At 39.6% G+C, this 19,402-nt stretch overlaps 1 protein-coding gene across 2 annotated transcripts; it reads right to left on the bottom strand.

Moving 5' to 3' along the window:
- Positions 1-1,690: 1,690 nt before the first annotated feature.
- eef2kmt (eukaryotic elongation factor 2 lysine methyltransferase) lies at positions 1,691-16,075 on the bottom strand. 2 transcript variants are annotated; one of them, XM_041277220.1, is made up of 9 exons: positions 15,816-16,075; positions 15,228-15,290; positions 15,058-15,138; positions 14,835-14,936; positions 14,556-14,689; positions 7,695-7,966; positions 7,141-7,290; positions 6,281-6,344; positions 1,691-1,761 (listed from the first exon to the last, which is right to left on the bottom strand). In XM_041277220.1, exons 1-9 carry the CDS (start codon positions 15,948-15,950, stop codon positions 1,698-1,700), a joined length of 1,065 nt encoding a protein of 354 aa, XP_041133154.1. In that variant the 5' UTR covers positions 15,951-16,075; the 3' UTR covers positions 1,691-1,697. The 2 variants fall into 2 exon arrangements, with proteins under 2 accessions (XP_041133154.1, XP_041133155.1); XM_041277221.1 differs by lacking the exon at positions 1,691-1,761 and having other exon boundaries at positions 6,224-6,344.
- Positions 16,076-19,402: the final 3,327 nt, after the last annotated feature.

Here is a 19,402-nt window from a genome sequence, read left to right as displayed (position 1 = left end):
AGATAGATTGTTGACGGCGTACTTCAAAGGAACAGTGTGTTCATCACACATATGTGTGTTGTGCCCGTGGCATCAGGTGCGCTCCCCAAGTAAACCGACGCCCGGATAGTGAGCTGGCCGCTTAAAGTTAAAATGCCGGGTCAGCACACAAAGTGGTCAGCTGACGGCACACGCTTCAAAGGACACAGTGTGTTCATCTTCGCCGCTCCCAAGAACACGCCGGGGTGGTGGCGGCGGTGAGCTGAGCCTAAAAAAAAAAATCCTATATATAGTTGGATATTTCAAATTGGTAGAAAAATAGGATAAAATCAATTGGTGACTACTAAATTAATAAAATAAAATAAAACATAGGAGCCCCTTACGTATAAAGGCTTTACTCCAGTTTTTCTGCAGATCTTCCTTCATGGCACTGGTGATGCAAAGGTTGTGATTAGAAAACATTCCAAAAAACTTTTCATACCTGGCAGAAAGACTGAGATCATTAAAACTGAAATTAGGTGTTTGTTAGGACAGAGACGGTTGTACCAATCTATCAACTGTTATGAGAAACACATTTACTGGAAAACCTATAAAAGCACAATGTAGCTAATGGCTGGCATTGTCTCTAAACTCAGTTTGAAGTATAGCTTTTTTTCAGTCATTACAAAGTTGGGTTAAAATGCATTTTTGTAGCATATAATTGACAAAATTGACATCATCAAAGGGTTGTCTATATAATTTTGATATTTTTGAAGGAAAAAAAAAATAGATCATCCTATAACAACATAAACTACAACATTAATTAAGATTAAAAGACCTAACTAATTGCATTACTGTACTGGTATTATTTTTAAAGCACTTTGCAATCTGGACAATAGGGTCCTTCTCTTCATGAGTCCCATGATGGTGTACCCATAGTTGTGCCAGTCAATAATGAACTTGCTGCCCCATACCACACAGACAGCCCATGTCACAGCTATACTGGGCAGGCCTAAAGGGTTCTGGAAGACACATAGTTAGAAAGAGATATCTGTTTGCGTGTGACGCAGGGCGACTATTAGGCGTGTAACAATACACTAATGTCATGACACGATACATATGCAGATTGCGATATGAAATATTTCACAAAACTTGTGATTGTCCTGATGGATTTTTGTGTGATTCATAACAAGATCAAATGATCATTTAATGAAGGACTTTTTTGTTAAAAGACAAAAAGTATTCATACCAACTATAAAACACACTTATTCTTCATTCAAGACTTGGTGAACTACAATGAGGTATACAAATATCGATATAAAAGATACATGTCTCTATTGTAATATCACATGTAAAGAAAATATCACGATTCATCGATACATGATGAATCTTTACACCCCTAGTGACTATAATTAAAATCCGATGGCTGCTTTCCAGTGCTGCTGTGGAAAAATAAAACCAAAACATTCCTAACCATACTGAATGATGCGATATGTATAGGTGTGTGACAGAAATACAATGATTCTTGGTTGTAAATCTCCCTCCCGACCTGTGAGGGTACTAAGCAGCGAGAAGAGAATTCCCTGGATGGGCTAGCCTGACAGTTCTTTCCCAGGGTTCAAGGGAAGTCGGCCAGCTAGAAAGGGGGCGGGACTCCATTACAATAACGCATTGACCAGGAAGAGAAACGATGTGGCAGCTGCAGATTGGGGAGGCGGTTGCACTCGCTTACCAAGGGATCATGTGTGACAGCATAAAAGGGGATGGAAAATCGCAATCTGTTCCTTTGGGACTGTGAGAGACCTGTAAACAAAAAGTATATCGTGAGTGTTGTGTTTTGTTTGTTTGTAATTGTTTTGCCCAGACAGCTAACACAGTTGTGGAGCTGTTGCCATGGGCCAGCATTAAGCCGGAACAGCACTTCACCATTGTCACCTACCACAAGCACTACTGCATGCACCAAGAACTGGTCACCATGTCTGTATTATTGTGAAGTGGATATTGTTTATTATTTCGGACTGCATTTCCCTTGTTATTTATCCCGTGCAATACACATTGGTGTGTATTGCCAGGGGGTTATTGTTTGGAAATAAAAACTCCTTTCCAAACAGGATTACATGGCTCTGTCTGTTTCATTACCACACTGCATCACTCCTGCACCTGTTTCCACAAAGCCACTTGTTCATAAGGTGTTGTAATATTGAGTGCCAAAAAATACAATCATAACAATCAGGAAAATGCACATGATAGTGCACAATGATATCTATATAGAAGTGCAATGTTTCAAAAGCAAGTTTTCTGTGATTTTTGCAGACTTTGAAGTCCTACCTGCATGGGAACATAGGAAGGGACATCAATCTTCAGCAGCACATAGAACAGCTGCAGCGATTGCAGAATAACCTTTCCAATGTACCGGAAAATCACTGGCCCTACTGCAAATTAGGAGCACCAAAGCTCTAAGCAAAATGCTGTTTCTGTATTTCTTGGTTTAATGAAGTGTGAGTTTATTTGAGGCAGTCATTTCTCACTTCTCCTGTTTTGCAGAGAATGAAGACTTTCTCCCTCTTCTGAAGGCTCTGGAAGGTAGGGACAGGCTTGTCTTTAAACCTTTCAAAATGGTCAGTTCTAAAAACAGATATTTGAGTCAGTGATGCAGTTCACCTTTAACAGATTGTCCTGTATTTATTTCTTTTTTAAACAGATTATGAACAGTTCATTAATGATGCAGCCATGTTGCCTTCATTGGTCTGTGTCATAACAAATCTCCATCCTTGCATCCGACACCCTGCCCTAGCCTTTCCACACCCAACATCAATAGGTGTTGAGCACCACACCATGAACGTGTACAGCACAAGCCAGCACAGTCATGGGAATTTAAAAACACTTTTTTTTCAATGCTGGTTTGGTTTGTATTCTTAGGCAAAAATACTACAAAACACTGATTGATGAAATCATTTCCAACATGTAGATTTGCAAACCGTGGTTGGAAGCAGAAAATTATCCAGTCTTACTAGGTAAATCCTTCAATATGTATGTATATATATATATATATATATATATATATATATATATATATATATATATATATATAAACACACACACACACACACACCACACACACACACACACACACACACAGTGCCAAAATCTCTCCAAGAACAAACCAAAAAATCATCAAGGAAGTCACAAAGAACCCCAGAGTTACATTCAAGGATCTGTAGGCCACTCTCGCCTTGGCTAATTTGAGTTCATGACTCAACTATCAGAAAAAGACTGAACAAGAATGGTGTTCATGGAAGGATAGCCAGGAGGAAACCACCGCTCTCTAAAAAGAACATTGCTGCCCGTCTGAAGTTCGCCAAAGAACACATAAACGATCCTCAAGACTTCTGGAACAATGTTCTCTGGACAGACGAGTCAAAGGTAAAAAACCAAACACTACGTTCAAACAGAAGAGCCTCCCATGGTGGTGGGAGTGTGATGGTTTGAGGCTGCTTTGCTGCCTCAAGACCCGGACGGCTTGCCATCATTGACACAACCATGAATTGCATTGTATCAGAAGATTTTGGAGAATGTTAGGCCATCCGTCCATGAGCTGAAGCTGAACCGAAAGTGGGTCATGCAGTAAAACAATGATCTTAAACATACAAGCAGATCTACACAAGAATGGCTGCAGAAGAAGAAATTCCGCATTTTAGAATGGCCTAGTCAAAGTCTGGACCTCAACCCCATCAAAATGTTGTGGCAGAACGTGAAGCAAGCTGTCCATGCAGGAAGCCCTCAAATGTCACTGAGTTGAAGCAGTTCTGTAAGGAGAAATGGGCCAAAATTCCCCAAAACCGATGTGAGAGACTGACCAACAGTTACAGGAAACGCTTTGCTGAAATCATTGCTGTTCAAGGGGGTGCCAGCAGTTACTGAATCTAAAGGTTCACATACTTTGTCACACATGGATATTGAATGTTGAATCATTTGTGGATAAATTTGTGGACAAAAAGTATCATGTTTTGTGTCATTTGTTTAATCAGGTTATCTTTATCTATTATTAGAACTTAGATTAAGATCTGATAACATTTTAGGTTTGAAATATGTAAAAATCCTTTGGGGTTCACAAACGTTTTCTCTGCACTATATATATATATATATATATATATATATATATAATAAATTGCCTAAGTCTGATGTCAGTGTATTTTTTATTCAGGGCCTTAGATTAAGCTCTAATAACATTTTAGGTTTGAAGTATGTGAAAATCCTAAGGGGTTCACAAACTTTTTCTCGGCACTATGTGTGTGTGCGTGCATTTTGCTTAGAGCAGTTTGCAGTGTATTTTTGTATCTGTAAATGTATTAGTGTTTACACAGTTGCCTGATTACATATTTCTGTTCATGAAAGAGTCATGAGTCTCAGTTTGGTTTTGATCATATCTGCAGGATCTGCTGACCTTAGGGTGTCTCCACAAGTCATCCAGTGGCCTTGACCTGCCTATGAAGGTGGTGGACATGTTTTGCTGCTGTCTCCCTGTCTGTGCTATGCATTTCCAATGGTGAGCATGAAGGACCTTTGACATTCGGCTTTCATTGGGCAAACAACATAATTTCCTTTTAGACCATATGTCAGTCAGGGGCAGGGCAGATTACACCGTGTAACAATTATTATTATTATTCTATTTTTTTGTTCCTGGGTAGTAAGTGTTATTTCCTAATTGCTTATGCTTCAAAAGTATAGAAAATGGCTATTATTCCCCACCAACTTTGCTTGTAAATACAGTAGAATCGTAAATCTCGAAAAACTACTCACTTCTAAATCTTTTGTAGTCATTTTTGTATTACTTTAGTATAAATACATGTTAATTTGGATTCATATGTTGTTTTTTTTCTGACTTTATGTGAACAAAAAGACACACATTTGCCTGTTTTCCCATTGGAAATAGTGATATTTTGAAACAGCACTGTCCTGGTCACAAAAGCAAAGTTTGTGGGGAATAATAGCCATTTGCTATACTTTTGAGGCATAAGCAATTAGGAAATAACACTTACTACCCAGGAACAAAAATTGTGTTACAGAGTGTTATTGATGCAGTTTATTGATAAGCATAGAAATGGATAACATGACATGAGCAAGTATAGTCCTACATACATAGTGTGGTGGGTGGGATCAAGATGATCAAGACACCAGGGTGCTTCTGATTAAAGAAATGCACACATTGGTTGCATGAAACATAAACCTCTTTTCAGTTTACATGAACTTGTGAAGCATGACATGAATGAAATGATATTTATGGACTCAAAGGAACTGGCTGAGCAGTTAAAAGGTATGGAAAATGTAATTGATGATCCAAGTTCAAGGTCCTCGTTTTATTTAGGGTTTGATCTTCGACTACTTGTACTTGGATAACCATCAACCCTCTTATATATGCTTGGTTCAGAGCTCATATAAGCTGCAACCCGGATCCTCATGTTAGTTTTGCACCTCCAAACACTGCGGACTGACTTTCCAAGCATTCACTGCAAGCTGAGCACCCTCAGGAGGAACCTCAGGAAGTCTGGACAACCTCGGTGGGACGAGAGTTTGGACCAGGCTGTTCTTCCTCTTCTGATGGCTAACACTGAAAGGGGCCCCAGGGACCCAAACATGAGAGAACTGGCTGCTGCAGCTAACTCCAGTGTGGACATACAGGCATCTCTGTTTAAACTGTCCTGCCTTACCCACACTCAATAGCAGTCACCAGCTACTTTATGCTTATTATTCCCTATTATTTCAGACCAATGAACCATGTTGTATACAAAACTTACAAAGTTGTATCTCGATCTATGACCAAAAAAATAAAAATAGGATAATTTGCTACCACAGTATGAAAGTATGTTGAACTTCATGTGATACGCACAGTAATATTATACTATAACAGTGCATTTCCAATGGTTCACAATTATATTTGGAAAATAGTTTCCATATCAATACCCTTTCAGACTAGGGCAGTGGGACTTGAGCAGTGTTGAAGCTGGGAGGAGAAGCAGCACCACTGTCATGATTTAGCGATTCTGGAAGTCTTGTGTTAATACCATTTTCTAGATGACCTGTCCGAGGCTACAGTGTAGATTCACATAATAGTGAAGTAACATTTTAAATGTCCTTTACTTGAACAGAATAAATGAGACTGGAATTAAATCATTCCAGTGTTATTACAAGTCAAAGCTCTCCCTGTCACTCCATAGATACAGGCCATTGTGAAAACAAATGGCAGATATTAAATTTAGGATGCATCTGCAACAAAGACTTTTTATTTCATAAATGCAATTTTATAATTTCTATTTTCGAGGACCTGTTATAGGGGAACACCTGTCTTGTAGGACCTGGAATGGCTTGCTGTCTGATCCCAATTTTACCTGTTAAAAAAAAAAAAAACACATTAGGCCAACATGATCATATTGGTAAAAGTATGTGCTGAAATTTAACTGTAGTTTAATTTTGATTGCAACCACTAAATTAGACCAGTTATTTTGAAACTTAATGCATGCTAGGTTTTACACAGATACCACAATTGTTTGTGGAGTTTAATCCCAGTGCCAAAAACTGTTGGCTCAGGAATGTTTACCTGACATAGCTTCTGAAAACTAATTTACTGCAGGGCTCTGTGGTAAATGGGATTGAATGACAACCAGTCTTGTGACCTACTGCGCTCAAAACCTGTCAACATCTCCAAGTGGAATTTAATCACAGAGGCACCAATACAGCATCCTACTTGTTCCAGCTTTTTAAAACTGTCTGCAGCAATGTTAGACTGTCTGCCATACATTGCTGTTTATTTAATGCCAAGACTGTCAGGATAATTCACAGCTGTCAAAAAATACCCACAACAGTATGTCAAGCACTCTGCAATCTTAAATGACATCAGAGGGTGCAGGGTGGCTTTGTAATCCTAAGGAATATGTTTGAGGCGCTTCCTTAATGATGAACTGCATCAAAGCTGTCTGAAGTGTCCTTGGAGTTGTGTAATGAGTTGAAAATGTCTTCAGGGTATTTAGACAGTATTTCTCTCAACCTCCTCAATGGATATTTGTGAGTGCTGTGACAAGCTTATAGTGGTAAATAATTCAAAGATGCTACAATTCTAGAAATATAAAAAGATGGCTAGATCGCAGCTGCTTATATTTTCCACAGTAATGCATGTGGAGTATTTACCGAGTTCTGTCTTGAAGAAGCTGTACGTCTCTGGGTTGCGGATTGTTGACGAAATGTAAACTTCAGGGATGCTGTCCTTGACTGTGCAGGATAAAAGTTTTGAAAGCAGCCCCACTAGACAGCAAACAATCTCTGGATCATAAACCACATCTGAATGAGAAATCCAGAAGAACAGCAAGACAGAATGAAGTTCTAATAACATGTTATGTATCTGAAAAGGATTGTAGATTATTTAACTGCAGGCATGTATATATCTAATCCATAAAATCAGGCACACATAGACAAGAAGACATAGATAAAACAATTTAATACATACTGTGAAGATGAAAACTCGCATGATAAATACGGTCGTAAGGTGCAATAAATGCAACTACGTTTTAACAAAATTGTATTATTTTATCTTATTTTGCAGCTTGCATACATATTGTATTGTGACATACAGTAAATGCTGATTAGCAACAGAAATACATACTGTACATGCAGTAACAGACAGACAAATTGACTCTTGGGCACCCACGTGCTGCCCACATTTATCCCGTAGTTGTGTGCTCTACCTGAGGCTATCACAACGTCAGCCTGAAGATCTTGAAGCTGCTCTTGAGAAACAGTTTCCCAGTCCAGTCCCTCCACTGCCACCCCCACACCGGCTGAGCTCGAGTCAGCCACTGAGTTCCCCCTTACAGCCAGGCCATTGCGCTCCACGTTGCTCTGCAGCTGCTGAAGCACAGTGGGGTGGCAGTCGCTGAATGTGTACCTCTTGGGGCTGCAGGATTTACACAGAGCAATGCCAGTCAGTCCCACTCCACTGCCCAGCTCCAGCACTGACCTGGCCAGGGGATGTAAACAACAAAATTAAGCTTGGTGTGTCATCTTCCATGCAAAACAACACTGAACAGATGTACAGCACCTTTGTTGAAAATCCTTCAACAAAGATTATGACAACCAAGAACTATAGTTTAGCCCTTGCATGCACCAAAGGTAGCGAAACCTGCTTGTCAATATGTAAGCTGCAAGTAGGAATCCACGTGCTTGTACTTCTGTAAGCAAAACATAAAGGAAAATTCCAATCAGACCTTGACAGTTTTTTTTTTTTAATTTAATGATGCTTTTTGGGAATGAAGGGGAGCTTTTAAATGCAACACTTAAGCTAGCCTGCTCCAAAACAAACTCTTCCCCACAATTGCATCCATTGAGCTTTTCCTGCTTCAAAAAGTAATTTAGGAAAGGGGTGCATTGTTGAAGTATATTCTGTTCATACACAAGTGGAGTTTATTCAAATGACCCCATCTTACCACATTACGACAGTTCCTCTAATGTACAATCTAAACGAGTGTCCAATCACAGTCCTGGAGGGCTATTCCACTCCAGGTTTAACAGGTAAAATTAGATAACGACTAGGGTTTGGAAGGTTTAATTGGTTCAATTAAGCAATTTATAACAGGGTTTAAACAAAGACCAGGGGCCTCATTTATCAACCATGCATATGCACAGATCTGTGCGTAAACTGTGCATATGCTCGATTCCACGCAAACTTTGTGATTTATCAAATTTCAACATACCTCTACGCAAACTTCTGACCATCCGTACACTACTTCCAGTGGCTGAAAAGTGATATTGCACGCTTGAAACATGTTTTGTTAAGTAAAATAAGATATTGGGCGTTTGTGCAATAGTTAAGGGCTATTGTTTTATTGCTGTTAATGTCCGAATAAATATATCTGCATACAAATGCATCAGCACAAGTGGATAACCAGACTGTGATAATAGCAAATGGTTAATACAATTACAATGATGCACATCCAAAGAATAACATGAACACATTTAATGATTTGGTGGAATTATCAACTGATAATTAGTGACATTATCCACTCACAACTAGCTAGCCTTATCGACATATTATGCATTCCTGTAGTTCGCACGCTGGTTTTTGTAGCCACAATGCGCCTTTTACCCTCAACCTTCATGTCAGACCATTTATCTTATTTCGGTCATAGTCCGGCTCTCAGAACTCACCAAGTTTACAGCAGCGGTGACCTCCTGCTAAGCTACATATTTTTGTTTATTTGACAAGCCACTACTTAAACTGCTGAAAAGGGAGGACTTTTTAGCCTCCACCTCGCTTAACAGAAGCCTCAATCTCACTCCCTGTAAAACTGCGTTTCTTGGTTTTCCTTAGCTGTGCACCTGGCATTGCTGCTTTAGAACGTTTTCTTCTTTCTCTTTTAGAATGTTCAATTTCACTTTGAAATATGCTCCTATTTATGCACCATATAAGGCTAATTGAGGGCGGGGAATTGAAGCACGCGCACACATTTATAGGATGAATGTGATTTATCAATGAAACTATGCGTAGGTGTGGCGTATGCCAATTTGATAAATCCCATTTTTTTCTTGCATACTCAAACTCTTAAGTGGTTAATTCTCATTTTACCTGTTAAACCTGGCATGAAGCGCTCCTGGACCATGATTAGACACCCCTCTGTTACACTCTCAGTAAGTGCCTTGGCCCCCAGAACCAGAAACTAATATTAACAGACTAAGGTTAGGACATAAAGCACTAAATCATCATGTACACAGGATTGGGAGCCATGAGTATGGGTTGTGTAGTAATTGTGGGAAACAAGAAACAGTGGAACAAATTCAGGAAATGCAATACATATATTCAGCAAAGAAACATATTCAAAAGAAAATGAAGGGAAATTGACATTAAATGTAAACAGTAAACGACATTTTGAAGGCAGAAGGGAGAGAAACAAATATATTCAAATTTATACAAAGCATAAGGAAATGGGAGAACGACATAGATAAACACACACATATTAGTGGCAGGGTGCGGGTATTTTGTGTGCGCTCCGACTGAGGCACGCCAGCACGGAGCGCATGTATTTAGAAGGAAAAGCTGACGGGGAAAATGAGCAAGGTTACCGGTATCTGTTTTGTTTACGTTTGTTGAGTTTTGTTCATAAATACTGTGCCTTGCGGCGAGAGTTTTTAACTCTGTGTCTCTGCGTCCCCTACTTCGGTTCTCTGCGTGCCTGCCTGCTACTCTCCAGCACAGTAAGAACAAGAAGTCCTTCACAATATACACAGTGCCTACAGAAAGTCTACACCCCCTTTCAAAATGTTCACCTTTTGTTGCCTTATAGCCTGGAATTAAAATGCATTAAAATAGGATTTTGTTTTTCATTTATCTACAAATCCTACCTCACAACTTCCAAGTGAGAAAAATATTCTAGAAATTTGCAGAACATTAATTAAAAATAAAAAATGAAATAGCTTGGTTGGACAAATTAGGTGTAACCAATCGCCTTCAAAAATCAAACATCAAGTTAAATGGCCTCCATCTGTGTTAAATTGTAGTGATTCACGCGATTTCTGCATAAATTCAGCAGTTCCTGTAGGTTTCCTTTACTGGGTAGTGCATTTCAAAGCAAAGACCCAACGATGAGCACCAAGGTGCTTTCAAAAGAACTCCGGGACAAAGTTGTTGAAAGGCACAGATCAGGGGATGGGTATAAAAAAATATCACAGGCCTTGAATATCCCTTGGAGCACGGTCAAGATGATTATTAAGAAGTGAAAGGTGTATGGCACCACCAAAACTCTGCAAACTGGATGACCGAGCAAGAAAGAGATTGATCAGAGAGGCTACCAAGAGGCCAATGGCAATCTGCAATAGCTACAGGCATTTATGGCCAAGACTGGTCAAAGTGTGCATGTGACAATAATTACCCTAGCACTCCAGAAATCTGGCCTGTATGGTAGGGTGGCAAGAAGGAAGCCATTACTCAAGAAAGCCCACCTTAAACCCTGTTTGAAATATGCAAAAAGACACCAAGGAGATTCTGTAGCAATGTGGCAAAATGTTTTGTGGTCTGACGAAACTAAAATGAAATTTTTTGGCCTAAATGCAAAGCGTTATGTTTGGCGCAAACCCAACACAGCGCATCACCCAAAGAACCCCATCCCTACTGTGAAGCATGGTGGTGGCAGCATCATGTTATAGGGTTGTTTCTCATCGGCAGGGACTGGGGCACTTGTCTAGATAGAAGGGAAAATGAATGGAGCAAAGTACAGAGAAGTCCTTGAGGAAAACCTGCTGCCCTCTGCAAGAAAGCCGAAACTGGGACAGAAGTTGACCTTTCAGCATGACAATGACCCAAAGCACACAGCCAAAGCTACATTGGAGTGGCTAAGGAACAAAAAGGTAAATGTCTTTGAGTGGCCCAGTCAGAGCCCTGACCTAAATCCAAACAAAAATTTGTGGCATCACTTGAAGATTGCTGTCCATCAACGCTCCCCAAGGAACTTGACAGAGCTTTGTAAAGAAGAATGGTCAAATATTGCCAAATCTAGGTGTGCAAAGTTGGTACAGACCTATCACAACAGACACAGCTGTAACTGCTAGCAAAAGGTGCTTCCACCAAGTATTACCTCAGGGGGGTGGAGACTTATCCAATTATGATCTTTCAGTTTTGTATTTAATATATAATTTTTTTCTCAATAAAAACTTTTTTTTCCCCTTAGCAGTGTGGAGTATGGTGTGTAGATAAGTGGAAAAATCCTCATTTAAATGCATGAAAAACTGAGGCACTGACAAGTTCAAGGGGGTATAGACTTTCTATAGGCACTGTGTATGTATGTGTGTGTGTGTGTGTTTATAATATATTATAAAATCAGTAGTTTGCAGAATTATTCACCCCCTATCAATAATGTCGCATTTTGTTGAATTACAGGTAATTTATGCGCAGTTTTTCAAACCAACATTTTTACTCAAAGCTGTAGTGGTTAAAAACTACTAAAAAAAAATGTACAAAATGAAATTTGTGTGTTGCAGAAGTATTCAGCCCCTTAAGTCAGCACTTGGTAGAATCATCTTTTGTAGCAATTACCTCTACGAGTCTTTTTGGACAGGTCTCTACTAGCTTTGCACAGTAGGATTGTGACATTTTTGTCCATTCTTCACTGGAAAATTGCTCCAGTTCTGATAAGTTTGTTGGGAATCGTCGATGGACTGCAATCTTCAAGTCTTGAAATTTTAAACTGGATTCAAGTCAGGACTTTAACTGGTCCACTCAAGAACATTAATTCTCTTCTTGTTCAGTCATACCAGTGTGGCTTTGGCTTTGTGCTTTGGGTCATTGTCCTGCTGAAATGTGAATTTCCTCCCCAGTTTCAGAGTCGTGGCTGACTCAAAACAAGTTTTCCTCAAGGAGTTGCCTGTACTTTACACAATCCACTCTCCCCTCTATCCTGGCAAGCTTCCCAGTCCCTGTTGAAGAGAAGCATCCCCATAACATGATGCTGCCACCACCATGCTTCACAGTTGGGATGGCGTTGACTGGGTGATGTGCAGTGTTGGGCTTGCGCCAGACATAACACTTGGAATTTAGACCGAAATGTTCAATTTTTGTCTTGTCTGACCACATGTCTGCAGTATCAACTACATGCTTTTTCGCAAACTCCATACGTGCTTTAAGATGACACTTTTGAGTAATGGCTTCTTTCTTGCCACCCGTCCACCCAGCTTTGTGTAGGGACCGGCTTATTGTTGATGTGTGAACACTGACTCCCACCTCAGACACAGCACTTTGCAGATCTCTCAAGGTCACCGTTGGCTCCGAGTAACATCCCGATCCAGTTTCCTGCTTGGCCAGCTGTTCAGTTTGGGAGGGTGACCTGATTTGGGTAGTGTCTGGGTGGTATGATGCATCTTCCACTTCTTAATGATGGACTTCACTGTGTTGAAAGTGATAATCAGCGCCTTTCAAATTTTGTTGTACCCTTCTTTTATTTTGTATGCCTTTTACTATTTCAATAAAGCATTTTAGAAACCAAACAAGACAAAGAGCTTTCCATTAAACGTAAACGTGCAAAGCAGAGTTCCAGAATCCTGTGTTCCCGAGTCAGAGATGGGGCGGTGTGGTAAGGAGTGGCAGCAGCGGATCCGGCGTGTGACCAAAGTAAGCAGTCAGCAATTCCTGAATCGGAGATAGGACGGGTGGCCACGCAACTCATCAACAGCAAGTCCAGTGTGTGAGCAGTGAGGCAGCGATTCCCAGGTCGGAGACGGACGGCGGCAGATCCTGAGTGGGAGACGGAGCGACGCCAATACAACACAACAAGCAGCAGATCCAGCGTGTGCGCAGCGAGGGAGTAATTCCACAGACAGAACGACGGCATGTCCTGAGTCAGACATGGCGCGGCGCCGGTGCGGTCCTCATCAACCACAGTACACAATAAAATAATATAACTAAATACAGCACATCTAACAACAATATCACACCACATTGATCAAAACGACTGCACCGCTTAAAAAGAGGGCAGCCTTTACATGAGGGCAGCCTTTATTAATAATACTACGATTTTTGAACGCTGCAATATTTTATTACATGATTTATGACATTTTAGAAGTATCGCGGTTGCTTATTTTCTGCAATACGGTGGCCTACCTGTATTTAGCAGCGTGTGGGGCTAACCTACTTTGACTACAGTACATTTATCAGTGACAAGAGCCTATTAGGTGGGAGTTGGAAGGTCAGAGAGTACTGTACCAGCGAATCAGGAGTGCGTATCTGTTGTTAAGGGGACAATGCACTCAAAATCAAAAGTGTGATGTAGATGTTTTTCTGCACCAAAAACTATCTTAGAATGTCAGACTCAAAGACCATCACTTTCAATTCAAAACACAAAATGTTTCGTTTTCAATCACTTGACAACACCCACAGTACAGAAATGTTCACTAATGATCAACAAACTGTGAATGTTTTTTTTAAAACAAAAATGTAATGCTGGTACATTCGTATCAGAGAAACTGGAGATGAATGGGAAATTAAAACAAGGTAAAGACAATCATCAAAATAAAGCTGAAACACTAACAGATAACAACATAGAACATCTGTTCAGCCCTGAAACACTACATTTAAAAAAACTCAAATGTTGTGCTCAACCTCGTCGTCTTTAATATAAGCATCACAAGAGTATGCATTATAAAAAATAATAGATGTGCCTTTTCAGTGAGTTACGGGAAAACAATTCCATCTCAGGTTTCTGTGAGTTTATAAATTACTCTGTCTCGTAATTTATGACGTCACAGAAACCCTAGCACTAACTACCAGAGACAGGCACATACACTAAAAAGCCAGACAGCTAAGTTGTTTACCAGACTAAACAAAACAAAAACACTGTTTCACCCAAAACACTCAAAAAGCGAACAGACTGGCTTCTACACACACCTCAGCAGCCCTGTACAAACTGGCAGCACACTTTTTAAACCATATATATATATATATATATATATATATATATATATATATATATATATATATATATATACACACACACCTAGCGTTCATCATCTCCATTTAGACGGCATGCACCAACAACCCCTAAAAAGAAGACGACCCCAGAACCCACCTGTCTTTGAAGACTTGTGGGAGCTCCAATGCCCATTCTGCCAAGCAGAGACCTGCCTCCCACGTGACCAGGCCTGTCGTCCCTTCAGAGATGACAGCCACGCTCTCTGCCAGGCTCACAACATCCCCTGAAGGCTGGAGAAGAACAAGAGAAATTGTGCGCCTTACAGGAGTAAAGCAACAAGACAAACTGATGGTATTGTAGTGTTCCTATGGTACTTCTGTTGCAGTCAGAATCTTTTTTACAGGTTTGTGAAGAAAAAAAAGGTATAAAAAGTACCAGGAGGTAGTTTTTATGACAAACTTTTCCTTCCTCTGCTCCCAGAACCTCAGCCAAGGCATCATACAACTCATCCAAGGGTTCTGTCAGGGTGGCTTCGTGCTGCAGGTATTTAAAATAAAAAGTTACCAAATTGAAACCAAAACAGAGATGTGTGTAGTTAAGACCGTTAGCCTGTATACTCAGACCTCGACATAATATGGAAATCAAAAAGAAAATGTACCCGTTTTATAATTTCTTGCAGGAACAGCCTTCTGTATTTCACAGAGGGGGGGTTTCTTCTACAAACTGGATGGCAGACAGTCTGAAGAAAAAAATTGCTTTCAGTGTTACTATAGTATTAACCTTTCACCAGCAAGCCTTCAACACAAGATCTGCCAAAGCTGTGTGTACCTTCTTTAGTATCTCCTGTAGCACTGGTGAGGAATCTGAACTCTTCAGCTTCGCCTCGAACTCCTGAAACAAAGAAACTTTAAAGTCTAAAAACGGGAAAAACAGGTAGAGTACCACAGTACAGTATGTGTGAACTGCAGCCGGTCACAAAACGTTCAGTACCAGTGGAGATATACAGAGCTTTGTGGAACAGCCGTCTGTTCAAATACCAAGGAGAGGAATAAGATCCATGCCACACACAGTACATTTGACACTATATCGTCAACATTTTTTTTTTTTATCACATACTGCACTACCAATGTTCATGTTCCAGTTAATATTTCGTTTACAGCATATTCTAATATAAGATGGAAACAAACAATAACAATACAAGTATTCTGAAATATTTAAACTGAAAAAAAAAAATTGTGACAAACTCCACAGTAGCCCCACCGTGCGGCAGCTTACAACTTAAAAGGACATTTACAAAAAGAAACGTTTCGATATATACACGTGGTTTACACAGTGCCAACACTTCAACGCTGACAGGCCTGTCTGTACACTGAAATGCAACATACCACTGTATCAATCAACATTTTGTAAACTTACGTTCCAGGGAAACGACCCCAATCGGCACATTGCAAAGAACGAGACTTGAAAGGTTGTGAACAAATCATTCTCGTCTCCCACGCATGATATAGAAATGTTTTCGGTTTCCCCTTCTAGCTCTTTTGTATTATTCATCTTTAAAATATGGGCAGAGGCTATGGCGCTACTTAATTTAAATACATTATATAAGAGCTTGAGTAAAAACACAAGTGCCTCATTTACAAAGGAACTACCGAGTTTTTGATTATTAGCTACCCATAGTTCACTGCGAGCGTGAACCTGGGTAATGTAGTTTTTACGTACTTTATAGTGCTGTGTTCAGCATTGCAGGTTTATTCCGAATTCTACCAAAAAAATTACAGGATTTTATTTTTTTTATCCATTTTTAGTATGCTATTCATTATTTTCCCGGTACTATTTTCTAGGAAATACACAATATTGCACTGACCAAAGATAGAGCTGCTACGTTTACACGTCAGAGGATCAAACAACGTTCAAACGTTGCACGTGATTGGTACTTTGTAACAAACACATTATCATTCCGTTGGCCAATGGTCGATCAAAGTCTGATTATTGTGGCAGGTGATGGGTGTAGCAGCTTGATCAAAAATAAATTGAAATGTAATATTTTGTGTGGATGAGGAATGGGGGGAAAACGTAAATAAGTTTATGGATATTCAAAATCCACTGGCATAAAAAGGCCGGATTAGGTGGAGGGTGCATTGACTACTGCTGCTTTGAGGTACATGTTCGCGCTGACTTTGATGAAAGGAACATAAGTCAGCGACACATTAAACTAAAAACAAGAAAGTGAACTGAGAGACAAGCAATCAGTTTCTGCGGCTTTTGTACGCGGTTTGATAAAAGCGATAGCGCAGCATGACTGTGTTAATGAGTTTGTCAGAGCTCTGCTTTAGAGGACAGCCACCGTTTATTGCAGAGGGGTGTGGCGACTTCGTGCGACAGTAGCCATCACATCAGATAAAACACTGCCTAACGCCGACAGTCTTACTTATAAATATTTGACAGAATGATGATGCTTTAGTTGATAACATGGAACTCGTTGATGGAAATGTCCAGTGTGATTTTTGATGCGTCTCCCGATGTCTTGCGCCGTCCAGTTCTGTCAATTTTCTTTTTTATGATTTCAAGGCGAATAAACCTTTTTGTGCTGATGTCATGTTCATACCTTTAGCAGATACTAGATCTGTTAGGACAGCGATTGCCCAAACCTTCGCAAAGTACCAGCAAACTTGGGAAAATGTGGCCTCGACCTGAACATGGAACTCGTCATCATGCATGGCAAAATGTGCCAGGGACATTAAACTTAATTAGAAACCAGAACTGTTAAGCATCATATTAAACATGTAAAGTGTCTATACTGTACTGAAAATTATTTCCTGATTTTTTACCTATGTTTAAATTAAATTAAATTCCCTGGAAAAATATAAGATAAACTGTAATTTACACAATTGTTTCACAAATGCATAGGTTTTGTTTATTCTTATAGAAAAAAAAATCTCTCCCCATCACAGAATACACAAACATACCTCTGATGAATGTGCACCATAACCTGTCACTCTAGGTTGTAGAAACATGGCCTATTTGCAAACTCAGAATGCTAATTTAAGGGAGTAAGTTAGCAGCCTGCAACTTGGTAGCATCAAGGCAGTAGAGCATTGTATACGTTTAGGGGAGTCAGCAACTGCTGGCCAGGTTTGCCATGATAGATAAGTCAGCTTTGAGCAGTGCGCTTGCTGTCTCTGTTAATACACCGTGACTTAGGGAGACCTTGATAACGTTATATCAGAATGGAAGGCTTGAGCAACACACCCAGAGAACCGCAATGACACTTTCTGGAAACAGACAGTCGGCACACCAGCCATTACATCATCTATATTAGCCGGTATTCTTTCTGAAATCAAACATGCTTGCCAAAGGGCTCATGTTTAACCCTTTGAGGTACAAAGGGTATATGTGTCCCACAAATAAAAATAATGTTAACGTTCTGATTTTAGCAATAAGGTGCACAAAGTGGGTTTAAGATTTACTGGCAGGTTGGATCTGGTCCTTGCTACACTTGAGTCACTCACAAGTGTATTTTAAGAAGAAACCATGGTGTATCTTAAGGGGTCTTGACTTTCCATCCTTATCATCGAGAAAATGCAAACTATGTGAGAATGCAATCTCACAGGGGAAAATAATCAAACAGTCCCGGTGCTAAATAATTCTTTTTATGGATCTCATTTTGTTATGTTTTTATTAAATATGTTGCTCACTGATTAACGGATACATGCATCCCCTGTAATTAAATCCACTTAAAATGATTTCCATGTTCTAATATGTTTGTTTTCTTCACAGCAAGATAGAATAGAATTTTCTCAAAGTAGGAGGGCATAGCATTTCTAGACACTGATGCCAAGTCCGCTCTTTTTACTGCAGTCACAGTACTGTACAAGGAGAATCCTTCAGACACACACAGATGCATTTTGACATTCACACTGCAGTGGAGACACCCTGAGCCCCTTATATCACAGAGCACTGCAGGTGAGCACAAAAGTATTTCACCTCTAATTATTAAACAGGCAAGAAACCTCAGGGCTAGCGCGGATATCTCCAATATATGGAGATCGTTAGCATTGCTCCACTACTGACATCTGTGGAAAGTTATGTCTTCTTTAAGTTAGAGTTTTCCATTTTAAAAGGTGATTATTGTACAGTAAAAACATAGTAAAGTGCATTACCTAGTGAAACTGTAGTAAAACAACTATGGTTAAGGATGGTAAAATAAAATCACTGGTAAATGTGGAAAGTATAAGCATAGAGAAACCATTAAAGTCCCTTGTACAATTGTATTCTCTGAAATGATCAGATTCCCTCCTCTATTTTGAATTGGCCTTTGTAAGAAAAGGTCAACTAAAAAGCTCGTGTTACCTATTCCACAAGGGTTCACCCTCGTTTTGGAAAAATAAAGATCACCTGTTTGAGTAAAATTGTGAGATTCATTTGTAGTCGGAACCACATCCTGCAGTGCAGTCGGCAAAGAGGGCAGGAGCTGTATAGATGACGGACCCCATTCAGATAACAACAAATATAGCGGCTCCCAGTTCATTTAACCGGACTTGAATCGTTCCTGCTCGTAGTGCGGCAGTATGCATTATTAAATATGTGAACGACAACAGTAGTTATTGCAAATAACAACGCAGATACTTATTTCTTATTGTATATTACCTTAACGACAACAACAAAAGAAAATCCTGGAAAGGATTGCAATCGCATATAAGTCAAGGGGCAATTTAAGTTCAAATACATTTGCGGCTTTTAATAAAATCATTATAATATATACTTTTGGTTATATATTTTTTTCGAGAAAAATAAAACAGGAACGAGAATGTGGACCTACTGAGGACAGTAGCCCAAAAAAAAACAGGTTGGCTTTTTTTAAACATTTCTTATAAAAGATTTCAATTTTGAATATTAGGTTTATGTTTGATTAAAGAAGGGTGGTTATGGTACGCTTAACTCACACACTCAAAAATAGAAAGCGCTGCAAAATGTTTTGTCGTTAAGCTTTAATAGGTTATTTT

Source organism: Polyodon spathula, chromosome 18 (assembly GCF_017654505.1).
Source record: "Polyodon spathula isolate WHYD16114869_AA chromosome 18, ASM1765450v1, whole genome shotgun sequence".
Taxonomy (NCBI): domain Eukaryota; kingdom Metazoa; phylum Chordata; class Actinopteri; order Acipenseriformes; family Polyodontidae; genus Polyodon; species Polyodon spathula.
Note: the sequence above shows the minus strand (reverse complement) of the source record. Positions and strands in the feature narration are given on the sequence as shown.